The sequence below is a fragment of the Heptranchias perlo genome, chromosome 5 (assembly GCF_035084215.1).
Source record: "Heptranchias perlo isolate sHepPer1 chromosome 5, sHepPer1.hap1, whole genome shotgun sequence".
Classification (NCBI taxonomy): Eukaryota; Metazoa; Chordata; class Chondrichthyes; order Hexanchiformes; family Hexanchidae; genus Heptranchias; species Heptranchias perlo.
The window spans coordinates 120,925,844-120,938,778 of record NC_090329.1 but is presented as its reverse complement, the minus strand read 5'-3'; the positions used below and the strand labels follow the sequence as shown (position 1 = coordinate 120,938,778).

Here is a 12,935-nt window from a genome sequence, read left to right as displayed (position 1 = left end):
GGGTCTATTGTATCTGTTCGCTAAGCCTAGTTATCGCACTAAACTAACTGTTTAACTCTGTGTTCAATGGAGACTTTGACAAATAGAAGTGTGGTCAAGATTTTGGCTCAGTCTCGGCAAGAACATAGTTGGTACAAGACCAGAAAAACTATTTTTGATCCATCAGGCCAGCGCTGGAGAGTCGGAAAGATTTTTAATTATAAAAAGTAGTCACTGGCTCCGAAGTTGTAATTTTCAGTGGTCAATCCTGAGTTTCAGTTGCCATCTCATATGTTTGTTGACCACTTGTTAAGTCTCATTCTCAAGGGCACTCATTCTTCAATTAACATTGTGTTGTTCTCGTAACGTATTGCTGCTACCAATAACTTATTAAATTGCTTCATTACGTATTTGTGATTTTTTTTTCAACAATGTGTTCTTGGGATGTAGGCGTCACTGGCAAGGACGACATTTATTGCCTATCCCACCTTGCCCTGAGAAGCTGGTTTTGGGCCTTCTCCTTGAACCGCTGTAGTCCTTGTGGTGATGGTGCTCCCATGGAATAAATGGGTCTTTTCCCATGTGGCAGGCAGTGACTAGTGGGGTACCGCAGGGATCAGTGCTTGGGCCCCAGCTATTCACAATATATATCAATGATTTGGATGAGGGAACTGAATGTAACATTTCCAAGTTTGCAGACGACACAAAGCTGGGGTGGAATGCGGGCTGTGAGGAGGATGCAAAGAGGCTCCAATGTGATTTAGACAAGTTGGGTGAGTGGGCAAGAACATGGCAGATGCAGTATAATGTGGATAAATGTGAGGTTATCCACTTTGGTTGTAAAAACAGAAAGACAGATTATTATCTGAATGGTGATAGATTGGGAAAAGGGGAGGTGCAATGAGACCTGGGTGACCCTGTACACCAGTCGCTGAAAGCGAGCATTCAGGTGCAGCAAGCAGTTAGGAAGGCGAATGGTATGTTGGCCTTCATTGCAAGAGGATCTGAGTACAGGAGCAGGGATGTCTTATTGCAGTTGTACAGGGCCTTGGTGAGACCACATCTGGAGTATTGTGTGCAGTTTTGGTCTCCTTATCTGAGGAAGGATGTCCTTGCCCTTGCCATGGAGGGAATGCAATGAAGGTTTACCAGACTGATTCCTGGGATGGCAGGACTGACATATGAGGAGAGATTGGGTCGACTAGGCCTATATTCACTCGAGTTTAGAAGAATGAGAGGTGATCTCATCAAAACATATAAAATTCTAACAGGACTAGATAGACTAGATGCAGGGAGGATGTTCCTGCTGGATGGGGAGTCCAGAACCAGGGGTCTTAGTCTCAGGATACGGGGTATGCCATTTAGAACGGAGATGAGGAGAAATTTCTTCACTCAGAGGGTGGTGAACCTGTGGAATTCTCTACCACAAAAGGCAGTGGAGGCCAATCATTAAATATATTCAAGAAGTAGATAGATATATTAATGCTAAAAGGATCAAGGGATATGGGGAAAAAACGGGAACAGGGTACTGAGTTAGACAATCAGCAATGATCATTTTGAATGGCGGAGCAGGCCCGAAGGGCCGAATGGCCTACCCTTACTGCTATTTTCTATGATGCTATCTGGATGTTGGGTAGGGAATTCAAGGATTTTGACCCAGCGATGGTGGACAGGCGGCATGGGACCCAGCGATGGTGGACAGGCGGCATGGGACCCAGCGATGGTGGACAGGCGGCATGGGACCCAGCGATGGTGGACAGGCGGCATGGGACCCAGCGATGGTGGACAGGCGGTATATGCTGGTCAGGATGGTGTGAGACTTGGAGGTGATGGTGTTCCCATGATATTGCTGCTCTTGTCCTTCGTGGTAGAGGCCTCCGGGCTGGGAGGTACTGTCAAAGTGAGCTTGGTGAGTTGCTGCAAATAGTGGGTATTACAATCACAGTGCGCAGTGATGGAGTGGGGTGGGTATCAGTAGCAGGGCACCAATCAAGCGAAGTGCTCAGTCCTGGGTGATGATGACCTTTTTGAGTGTTGCAGCTGCACCCATGCAGGTGAGTGATGAGCATTCCTTCACACTCCTGTCCTGAGCCTTGTCGATGGCGGAGAAGCTTTAGTAGAAGCTGTACACTGTGTAATTGAACACACTGCAGTATTACTTTGTTGATGGCCGGGAGATTAGACTGTGTGACAAATGTTTAAAAGTGTACCAGATTCCATCGCTATTTTTTAATGGAGACGGTAAGCGTCCGTACAATACGGCACAGCATCATTTCCAGGCTTTAGTGTATTGTGGGCTTAACTAGTGAAAGGTTTGCGGCTCAGGCGATGAGTTTGTTTTGTCAGACTGACTGTGTGAGGCAGTAAACGGCTCCAGTGACCTTTAGTCAATGTACACAAGCTGTTACACCTCGTACACTCCTGACAGGTGCAGGTTATTTGTGTTCTGGTGTATTTTTAGCACTTGTTGGTAAGATCCGAGATGTTTGGTACACAAGTGCTGCAAATGGAAAAAAATAGATTCCTGACAAAACCAGAAATTGCTGGAAGTGCACGATATTTCAGTCATCATCTGAAAGACAGTTTAATGTATATGGTGCGATCCTTTACCAGTTCTGGTTAACATGTCGTTCCCAGTTCCCCTGTTGGCTCATTTGTTTAAGGTGGTATAATGGAGCTATATAAACCGGAAGGTCGCAGATTTGATTCCTATCTACTGTGTTTTTGATGAGTGAGCACATATCAGGTAATGTGCCTGTAGGAGTGCTACAGTTTATCTTGCTGTCTCTGAGCTAGGGGGGAGTTAAAATCAGCCAGGGTTCCTTTCCTGATTGCCATCCAGTGACTCCTGCTAGGTGGGTGTTGTATGAGGACAGGTTTGTGTTCGACGGTGATGCACCTCACAATTAAATAGCCTGCCGTTACTGTTCAAGGTCATGCATGAAGAATAGTCACTTGAATGATGCGCCTGAGATCAGCCAGTATTCCTGGAGCTGTACCCAAGCTGGAGTTGAAGCCTTGAGAAGAGGGTGACAAGGGAAGAAAATGGGAAAACTTACTTTCTTTGAAACCCATGTCTTTCTCTGAGACACTGACACCCACTGTACACTTTCATCATCTCTGGTTATTATTTAAACGCACTTCGTTGGCTTTACTGAATTCAAGGAACCTGACAATTTTACTTTTAAGCCTTATCATGAGTCAGAATTTTTCTTAGTAAAGTCCTATGTGAATGAAAGAATTTGGTTTGGATTTTTAATCAGTTGAATGTTGTACAGGTAGATTAAGCACTTTGTGGCAAAGAGTCTTCAATTTCTAGGACTAGTATAATCATTTCTGAAGAAGGGTTAATGGACGTTTCCTAATTAAAATGCTGTGTAATCTGCCTGCATTTTCAGACCAAGCCAACAATTCTCATTTTCATATTGCTAATCATTAACTGTAATGGATTGCACATTGTTCTGATTTCACCAAAGCGTTCTCTGTCAGCCGGCCTGCTTCCACTCTACACAAATTACAGGTGATGCAGAACATCACGGCCCTTAGTCCATCACTCCTGTTGTTCACCGAGCAACACTGCCTCCCTGAATTGATTTTCAAGAACCTTCTCGTGTGTGATGTCACCCCATCCTATCTCTGATCTCTTTCAGCCATATGAACCTTCACATACCGTCCGCACCTCCATGGCCTCGTCCCACCCAACTTTGGTGCTCTCTCCCAGTCAGATATCCCTATGCACACCTTCTGCACCTCCATGGCCTTACCCCATCCCACATCACCTAAGTGAGCTCCAGTTCTACGCACATCTATTACAACTCCAACAGCAGTTTAGCCCTTGTTTTTTATTCCACCATTGGTGGCCACTCCTTTCAGCCACTTTGCCTGCATAACATCAATGACTACAATTTTAAAAAATAATTAATTGATTAAGAGCCTTTTGGAGCATCCTGAAGATGTGACTGTTGCTACATAAATACAAATTCTTCCTTCCAATACTCCATTCCTCAAGACCCTCCATCTTGTCACCGCCTTTCCCTTCCTACTTTTCAAAAGCCTCCCAAGGGCCCTTCTTTTCGACTGCGCTTCCCCCTTTATCCTCTTTTTCCAACCATTCAGTGTCTGTTGCTCTTTAAAGCACAGGCTTTAAAGCTGTGAGGAGTGCTACACAATTATAAGACGTTGTGGTCACTGTTAAGTGTAGATTTGTCTCATTTACTGGCAGGGCAGGATCTCACTAATGTTTCATTGCATTTTCACAGGTCCATCCTTGTGAAGATGGCGAGTGCAGCTGGAACAGGCTACTGCTTCAATGCAAAGCGGAGCCGACTGCGGGATAAACTAGTTCTGAGAAAACATGATCCTATAGGTAAATTGCAATGTGTAACTGTAGCAGGTACATGGAGCATATGTCCCCATTTGGTGCTACCAACTCTTACCATTCATTTCCTAATATAGCTCTAACCATCCATTCAGCATCTGTATTATGTTAAAAATCTTACGTCTGTGCATTCTGCTCGACTTATACCCTGCCCTGCAACCCCATTTCACCCGAGTATTACACTTGGTCTCAACTCCCTGGGGTAGATCTTGACTTTGTGAGATAGTGTAAAACAGGTGATGGCGAGTCAGCAGCCCATTTTACATCTCTCCCGATTGAAGTCAACCAAAATAAAAATGGGGAGAGATGTAAAATGGGCTGCTGACTCGGTATCACCCGTTTTACACTATCGCACAAAGTCAAGATCCACCCTACTGTGTGCAACACCATGGGAGATTGACTGATGTATACTTAAAAAAAAACCCATTCATTCTGGATTGTAATCTTACTGACAAAATGCCCCAATACTACAGGACTAGGAGCAGCATGTTACATGTCTGTTCTTGTTCTGTATTGCCAATTGAAAATGGGGTGACCTATTACAGAAATTACAGAAGCAGGCTGTTAGGCCAACCAATTGGTATTGGTGTTTATCCTCCACATGAGCAGTAGTCTTAATCCCATCTGCCTGCCCTCTATCCACATCCTTTTATCCCTCTTTCCTTCAACCACCTGTTCAATTATTCTTGAATGTCAACATGGTCTCCGTTTCAATCACTACTCCGATAATGTATTCTACAGCCTCACAACCCTCTGTAAAAATAAAGAAGTTTCTCCTAGTAGCTACATCAGTAGTGCTGGCCTGAGAATGAGTTTGAATCACACTTCCCATTGACATTTGCAGGCTGGTTCTCTAGAGCAGTGTGATACTTCCCCTTCATCTGTGACACTCAGGAGATTTGCTCTGGGCTTCCATCCACTGCCTGCTAGTTTAGGTACAGCCTACCCTAGAACAAGTTGTATATAGCGCCTTTAACGTACTGCAGTTCTCTGCTGTGCTGCTTGGCAAATCAACCATAGCATTGTGGGGTAGTATCTTTGATCGTGTGTGTGTGTGTGTGTGTGTGTGAGAGTGTGTGAGTGAGTGAGAGACTCCTCACTGTGGAAGATTTGGGCCAAATAGAAAGGGAAAGTAAAGTCTGAACAAAACACAGTATTGCATTGACCGTGCTGTCATACCTTTTATAACTGGGCTTGAATTTCAACATGCTGACCAGCACAATGGTTTTTCATCGCAGCTTTTTTTTCCCCCCTTAGGATACCTATGATTGGAATCCAATGTTAGATCAAGTAATCTCCGGGCAGATAAAAATGATGTTCTCTGTACTCTTCTCCAATAATGTGCCTCCAGCCCTACAACCCTCCGAGATCTCTGCGCTCCTCCAATTCTGGCCTCTTGCGCATCCCCGATTTTAATTGCTCCACCATTGGCGGCCGTGCCTTCAGCTGCCTAGGCCCTAAGCTCTGGAATTCCCTCCCTAAACCTCTCCGCCTCTCTCTTCTCCTTTAAGACACTCATTAAAACCTACCTCTTTTGGTCACCTATTCTATTATCTCCTTATGTGGCTCGGTGTCAAATTTTGTTTGATAATGCTCCTGTGAAGCGCCTTGGGATGTTTTTACTGCAGTACGTTAAAGGCGCTATATACAACTTGTTGTTGTAAACCTCAATTCTGGAAGAACATTCTCCCCCAGCCTGTACTGGACAGCATGGTGATTCCTTAGATATGGGGGTGGTGCCAGAGGACTGGAGTATTGCAAATGTTACACCCTTGTTCGAAAAAGGATGTAAGAATAAACCTGGCAACTACAGGCCAGTCAGTTTGGTCAATAGAGGCATAGAGTACAAAAGCAAGGAAGTTATGATGAACCTTTATAAAACACTGGTTCGGCCACAACTGGAGTATTGTGTCCAATTCTGGGCACCACATTTTAGGAAGGATGTGAAGGCCTTAGAGAGGGTGCAGAAAAGATTTAATAGAATGGTTCCAGGGATGAGGGACTTCAGTTACGTGGATAGACTGGAGAAGTTGGGGTTGTTCTCCTTATAGCAGGGAAGGTTAAGAGGAGATTTGATAGAAGTGTTCAAAATCATGACTGAATTAGATAAAGTAAATAAAGAGAAACTGTTCCCATTGGCGGAAGAGTTGAGAACCAGAGGACACAGATTTAAGGTGATTGGCTAAAGAGCCAAAGGCGACATGAGGAAAAACGTTTTTTACGCAGCGAGTAGTTATGATGTGGAATGTACTGCCTGAGCGGGTGGTGGAAGCACATTCAATCATGGCTTTCAAAGAAGAATTTGATAAATATTTGAAGGGAAAAATTTGCAGGGCTATGGGGGAATGGGACTAACTGGATTGCTCTTACAAAGAGCTGGCACAGGCTCATTGGGCCGAATGGCCTCCAGGACTGTAACGATTCTATGATTCCTTTATCACACCAGTGTCTTTATGGTCTCTGTACATGATGCTGCCAGTTTAGTGCCATGAACTCTCATTCATTAAAAACAGAGACAATTGTTCAAACTCATTCCGAAAGGCCCTTGTATCCAAAAATTAAAGGACAGTGTTCTATCATTTGAGATGCAATAAACATGATAGGGAAGTAGTGGTTTGCAGCTCTTCATGTGACATTTGTGTCAGACAAGTGCCAGGCAATGACCATCTCCAACAAGAGAGAGTCTAACCACCTCCCCTTGACATTCAACGGCATTACCATCGCCGAAACCCCCACCATCAATATCCTGGGGGGTCACCATTGACCAGAAACTTAACTGGACCAGCCATATAAATACTGTGGCTACAAGAACAGGTCAGAGGTTGGGTATTCTGTGGCGAGTGACTCACCTCCTGACACCCCAAAGCCATTCCACCATCTACAAGGCACAAGTCAGGAGTGTGATGGAATACTCTCCACTTGCTTGGATGAGTGCAGCTCCAACAACACTCAAGAAGCTCGACACCATCCAGGACAAAGCAGCCCGCTTGATTCGCACACCATCCACCACCCTAAACATTCACTCCTTTCACCACCGGCGCACTGGCTGCAGTGTGCACCATCCACAGGATGTACTGCAGCAACTCGCCAAGGCTTCTTCGACAGCACCTCCCAAACCCACAACCTCTACCACCTAAAATTACAAGGGAAGCAGGCACATGGGAACAACACCACCTGCACGTTCCCCTCCAAGTCACACACCATCCTGACTTGGAAATATATCGCTGTTCCTTCATCGTCGCTGGGTCGAAAGCCTGGAACTCCCTTCCTAACAGCACTGTGGGAGAACCTTAACCACACGGACTGCAGCAGTTCAAGAAGGCGGCTCACCACCACCTTCTCGAGGGCAATTAGGGATGGGCAATAAATGCTGGCCTTGCCAACCACACCCACATTCCATGAACGAATGAAAAAAATGTTGTCACCTGACTCCAGTTAATACACGTTTGTTGCAGTGTTTTGACAACACAAACTCATGAACACTTTTTTAGTCACTTCATTTATTTTGAAATTCCCACTTATGCTGAGCGTTTGACTTGTTTCACTGTGAGGAATGGGTCCAGTAGCTGCTTTTTAAGTCCTATGTGGATCCTCCACATACTGGTAACCATGTCAGGGAAAAACATTCAAGGACAAACTGATAATCTGTTGCTACGTGATTACATAAGATTCTAATCCTTCACTAAATATGTATCCACTCATGGAAACAATTGGACGTCAGTTGTGGCAGGATGGTCTCTTCCAGGACATTGGTTTGGGTGTGTTTCTTCTTTTTAAAAAAAACTCATGCCACTTACGTCATGTGTTAGAGACTTTTAAATGATAGGTGCGGTTGAAGAAATGTCTGGGCATAAGAAGGGCTGAGAAAACATTTGCATTCTGTGCTTTATATCTGGGCTGTAATACAAAGTCTCCTTTCACTTGTTAAAACATGAAAGACCCAAGGGATTAGTGTTATCGTAGGTGTCACGTTATTGAAAAATGAACTTTTAGTGCACTTCCATGAAGAGCATTTGGCTTGAAGCAGTTTTCAAAAGCTTTGCTTTTACTTTTTGTGAACATTTAATTCTTTCACTGCTGAAGTTGCTAGCTTGCTGTAATTTAGTTTCACTGAGTTAACTGAAGTTACTCACTTTGTTATCTTAAATATTCATTTCATTTGGTTACTGCTTTCTTACCTCCACCTTTTGAGAAAATATGAGGGCGTCTGCCTCGAAATAAGGTCCTTTGAATACTAGGACACATTCTTAATGAGTTTGTAATAAATTCCTTTGTCTGCTTTTTTAATGGAGACATTACCTGGTTATTTTCAATGTGTCTGTTAAGATTGCACACAAAAGCAATTCATACAGACATGCAGCATTGTGCACTAATACTGGAGCTTACCTTCAAGGCACATGATCTTTCTTTGCCAGTAGTTACTGGCTTTGCTATTAGAAAGGCAGTCACGTCCTTTTACCATCAATAAAAAAAAAACCTCCAGCTTTTTGCTAGATGTTCAATAAAAGAAAGACAGATGAGGGGGTGAGACTGTGAAGAAAGGAAGTTGGTGGGATGTTTACTACATAGAATATACAGCACACAAAACAGGCCATTCGGCCCAACTGCTTCATTTCGATTGTTTGTGCTATTGTCCGTTGTGCCCCAAAACAGCAGCGGTAGCAGCAACAGCATTGTTCCTCACACGATGAGTCCCCAATCTCTGTTCTGTGGTCAGGTGGAAGCCAGCTGCTTGTTTGGGTTCAGTTTTGTTGTAGAACACTGTATGTAACCACACTTTTATTTATTTCCCTTGTAGTGAACAAGCATGTCCTTTTCTTTGAAAAGAAGAAAATCAGGTCAATCTAATGAAGGCAGCTTAAATGGACTGGCTTTGTACAAGGACTGTTTAGGAACTGAACAAGATTTCCTGGAAACAGAATCTGTGGTTTTGGGATGACGCAAAAGGTTATGATGATATTAAAAGAAGACAATGACACGAGAAGAGAGGACTATTCCTTTTGCACTTTTATTTACAATTTGTCGTTAATTATTTTTAAAATGTACAATAAAATGAACTATGGATATAACCATGTTGAATGTCCCATCTCTTCATCCTCTCCTGAAACAGGCAGTTTTGCCTAAAATAGTTCCTGTGGGAGCTGTGCTCTGTGGGGATAGCTAGATTGTGTTCCTTGTGCTTGGACGCTCACCGAAGCAATGTCACAGGCTCTTCTGCTCATTTCTTCCAGTTCCATACAAGGATAGTAAGCCATGTAGAATGCTAGGGCGCCCACAAAGCTGTCGCCTGCACCCTTCAAAGTCAGTTATTTAAAAAAAAAAGCAATTAGTTTTTTTTCCCTTCATATACTTAATTTAAAGTTCTAAAGGCAATTAATTTTTTATGCTATGCTGTATTTTCTTGCTGTGTCTTGTGTCTGAACTAAACTACCAGCCACTGCCAACACCCTTCAGTAACAAGCATGGAGTGAATGCTTGCAGTCTCTGGCCTATTCTCCCTCCCTGCCCTTTTCTTTGTTGGGAAATAGCTGGCGTCCTGCTTACCCAACAGTATGGCTGAGATCATGAACACTGCGCCAAGCTACTCCCAACTGAGAGTTAAGCATCTCCTAGGACAGCAGTGAAGGAAAGTGGTGAATCCAAAACTGCTGCCCCAGTAGCAGATCCACTGAAACAAAGCACCTTTGACTTTGCCAGTGAAGCAAAGATGTATTTACTTTGTACAATGCGTTTACAACGATTGCACGATATATTTACTTTTGTCACTCTGGCAGATTAGTAGTATTGCCATATCCCACACCACATTGATAGTGAACTCACTAATATGGTGTGGGATATGGATGTCACTTCAAACTTTTATTATTTTAACTACTAGGAATGGAATGGTAAATGGTCTGCTGACTGAGCTTGCTGTTTCCATTGAACCATGTACACTTTTGTACTCATGATGTGGAGATGCCGGTGATGGACTGGGGTTGACAATTGTAAACAATTTTACAACACCAAGTTATAGTCCAGCAATTTTATTTTAAATTCACAAGCTTTCGGAGGCTTCCTCCTTCCTCAGGTGAACGATGTCATTTCGACATCGTTCACCTGAGGAAGGAGGAAGCCTCCGAAAGCTTGTGAATTTAAAATAAAATTGGTGGACTATAACTTGGTGTTGTAAAATTGTTTACACTTTTGTACTGTTCAGGGCTCAATTTATTTAATCATCTAGAGGAGCCAAAAGCAGGTGAGCGAGTCAAGAAAGCAGAGCTGCTGTGAAACAAATTAAGCACGAACTCTAGAGCACAACTGTTCTAGTCCTGCTGGTACCAAAGGAGCGTTTGTGAAATGCAACCGGTTGGAGGTGAAGGATACAATGATGCTTTGTTGTGTTGACTATTTTTAAAAGGAATTGGATGAATAGATTGAAGGCTGGGAGGGTAAGTACACAGATAGATGTTCAAACATTCTGTGGAACAATGTAGTTCCAGTTCTGATAGGCCACAGGAATGTTATCTATGGAATGCAATTGCATTCTAGCCTTCAATTATATAAATTGCAGTGTTAGGTTGTTGTCCTGGTTGTTTTTGCTCAATTATTACCTTTTGAGGGTCAGGGAGAAGTATCGCTGTGTTACCAGTAGCTATTCACTTCACTCATGAGGTTAAATAAGTTCGGGAGATTCTGTGACGGTGTCAATTAAACATGCTCTTTTGGAAGGAGCAAGTCAGAACAATTGAAACTCGACTGCTTGCACTCCACAGACTGTTTTCTTAAAATTGAGAAAACTTGCAGGGCTAAGACCTGTGTTACAGAGTACCACCAAAGTTGAAGAGAGAATGAGACAGTTGGGTAAATCAGGAAGTGGGACGAGGTGGTGCCAAGATTGGGTTTTAAAATGCTGAAGATGGCACAAGACTGAGCGAGGTAACATTTTAAAGTTCTGGGAAAGGATAAGTTCGAGTAGGCCATTGTGCAGTGAGTCCTAGGCCTAGATTTTCCTCCACTGTCCTGCCCCAAATCAGGCAGGGCAACGGCAGGGAAAATCAGTCAGTGAGGACTACCATTGCCTCTCTGCTGTGACCTTAATTTCTCTTCCGCTGCCCGCTGCTTGCAAAAAACCAGCGGGGAGATGGGGCCCAGGTTCCCGGCCCATTTCCCTTCCATCTGGCCCTCTTTCCACTGCTCACCAGGACCACCAGGTGAAGCCTGTTGCAGCACCACCTAGACTTTCCTCGAGCGCTGGCGGGAGCCTGTCCTGATACATTATGACCCCGACCTAGGAAATTGGGCTTGGGTCAAAGTGGCAGGCGTTATTCCTGCACCGGATAAAGGAAATTCCAGCCCCTAGTCAAAAATAGTAATGCAGTGAGGAAGAGTATATTCCAGCCCATGATGTAAAACCCATGAAATCATGAGTCCATGGTGTCTAGGATATATATTTCTTCAAGCCATAGAAACCAGTATTATATGGCTAAGAATAACTTCAGGAGCCATCTGTTCTTGTTATGCCACCAAATGTACAGGCTTTCTCTTTAATTATTCTTATGATGCAAACAGAAAATTGTTAAGAGGACATCCATTGAGTATGATATCTAAACAGACAAACTAGACTGCCTATCTATAATGATCTAGTAAACAGTGGCCAAACCTGAGATCAGAAGGGGAATATCGTGCGTAGCTAGTATCAGTTCTGACAAAAGGTCATCGACCTGAGAAGTTAACTGTTTTTCTCTCAGATGCTGCCTGCCTTGAGTATTTCCAGCATTTTCTGTTTGTATTTCAGATTGCCAGCATCCGCAGTATTTAGCTTTTAACTAATATCCGTGACTTTTTCTGACATGGTGAGACTTGGTGCACTTAAATTTCAGTATCGTTCCTCAAAAGGATTGCTACTGAAACTGGAAGCACTGAGAATTCATGGTAAAACCTGGGTGTGAATAACAAAATTTATAAACCGAAAGAACGCAGCAGGGCAGGGGTGGGTGAGGTGCTGAGTGGGATCAGTGTTGTAATCCCCACTGTTTCCAATTTGCATTAACAACTTGGAATCAGAAACTCAATGCAACTTGGTCAAATTTGCAGATGATTCCAAACTAGGAGGCAGATTGGGATCTACAAAATATTGAAGTGGGTAAAAGTACTGCTTGTAGGAAGGGCATCGAAATAGCGAAAGTGGAAAGACCGCTAAGGTTTTTGAAGTAAATTTGACACTCTAGAATCCAACCACTGGAGCAGCAATCAAGGCAAATAGAATGCTGAACTGTATAGACCAAATAGTAGAGTACAAGGCAGAGGAAATCATGATCAAACAATACTGTGGTTTCGTCAAACCACTATGCCTTGAGTATTGTACCTAGTTCTGATCACTGAGATACAGGGGAGACATTCAGGCCCTGGAGGCAGTTCAGAGAAGAACCATAATGTCACAAGATATGAGTTATGAGAAAAGAAATTTGGATTTTCCAGTCTTCAAAAGAGGTGACTGAGAGGTGATCTTATTAAACGATATGAAATAGGCAGGTTTATAAATTTTCTTCACACTAATCTGAGTGTGCAAGGGCATGCAGGTTGCAACTAGTAAAAGGGA

At 43.4% G+C, this 12,935-nt stretch overlaps 2 protein-coding genes across 5 annotated transcripts in view; one reads left to right on the top strand and one right to left on the bottom strand.

Moving 5' to 3' along the window:
• Positions 1-9,426, top strand: part of mrpl33 (mitochondrial ribosomal protein L33) — a 32,794-nt gene extending 23,368 nt beyond the window's left edge. For all 3 annotated transcript variants that reach the window (XM_067985142.1, XM_067985145.1, XM_067985143.1), the window contains exons 3-4: positions 4,239-4,345; positions 9,156-9,426. In XM_067985142.1, coding sequence (XP_067841243.1) covers positions 4,239-4,345; positions 9,156-9,205 — 157 coding nt within the window. In that variant the 3' untranslated portion in view covers positions 9,206-9,426. The remainder of the gene's footprint in view (positions 1-4,238; positions 4,346-9,155) is intronic.
• Positions 9,343-12,935, bottom strand: part of rbks (ribokinase) — a 120,447-nt gene continuing 116,854 nt past the window's right edge. For both annotated transcript variants that reach the window (XM_067985140.1, XM_067985141.1), the window contains one exon: positions 9,343-9,651. In XM_067985140.1, the coding sequence (XP_067841241.1) occupies positions 9,478-9,651 (174 nt within the window). In that variant the 3' untranslated portion in view covers positions 9,343-9,477. The remainder of the gene's footprint in view (positions 9,652-12,935) is intronic.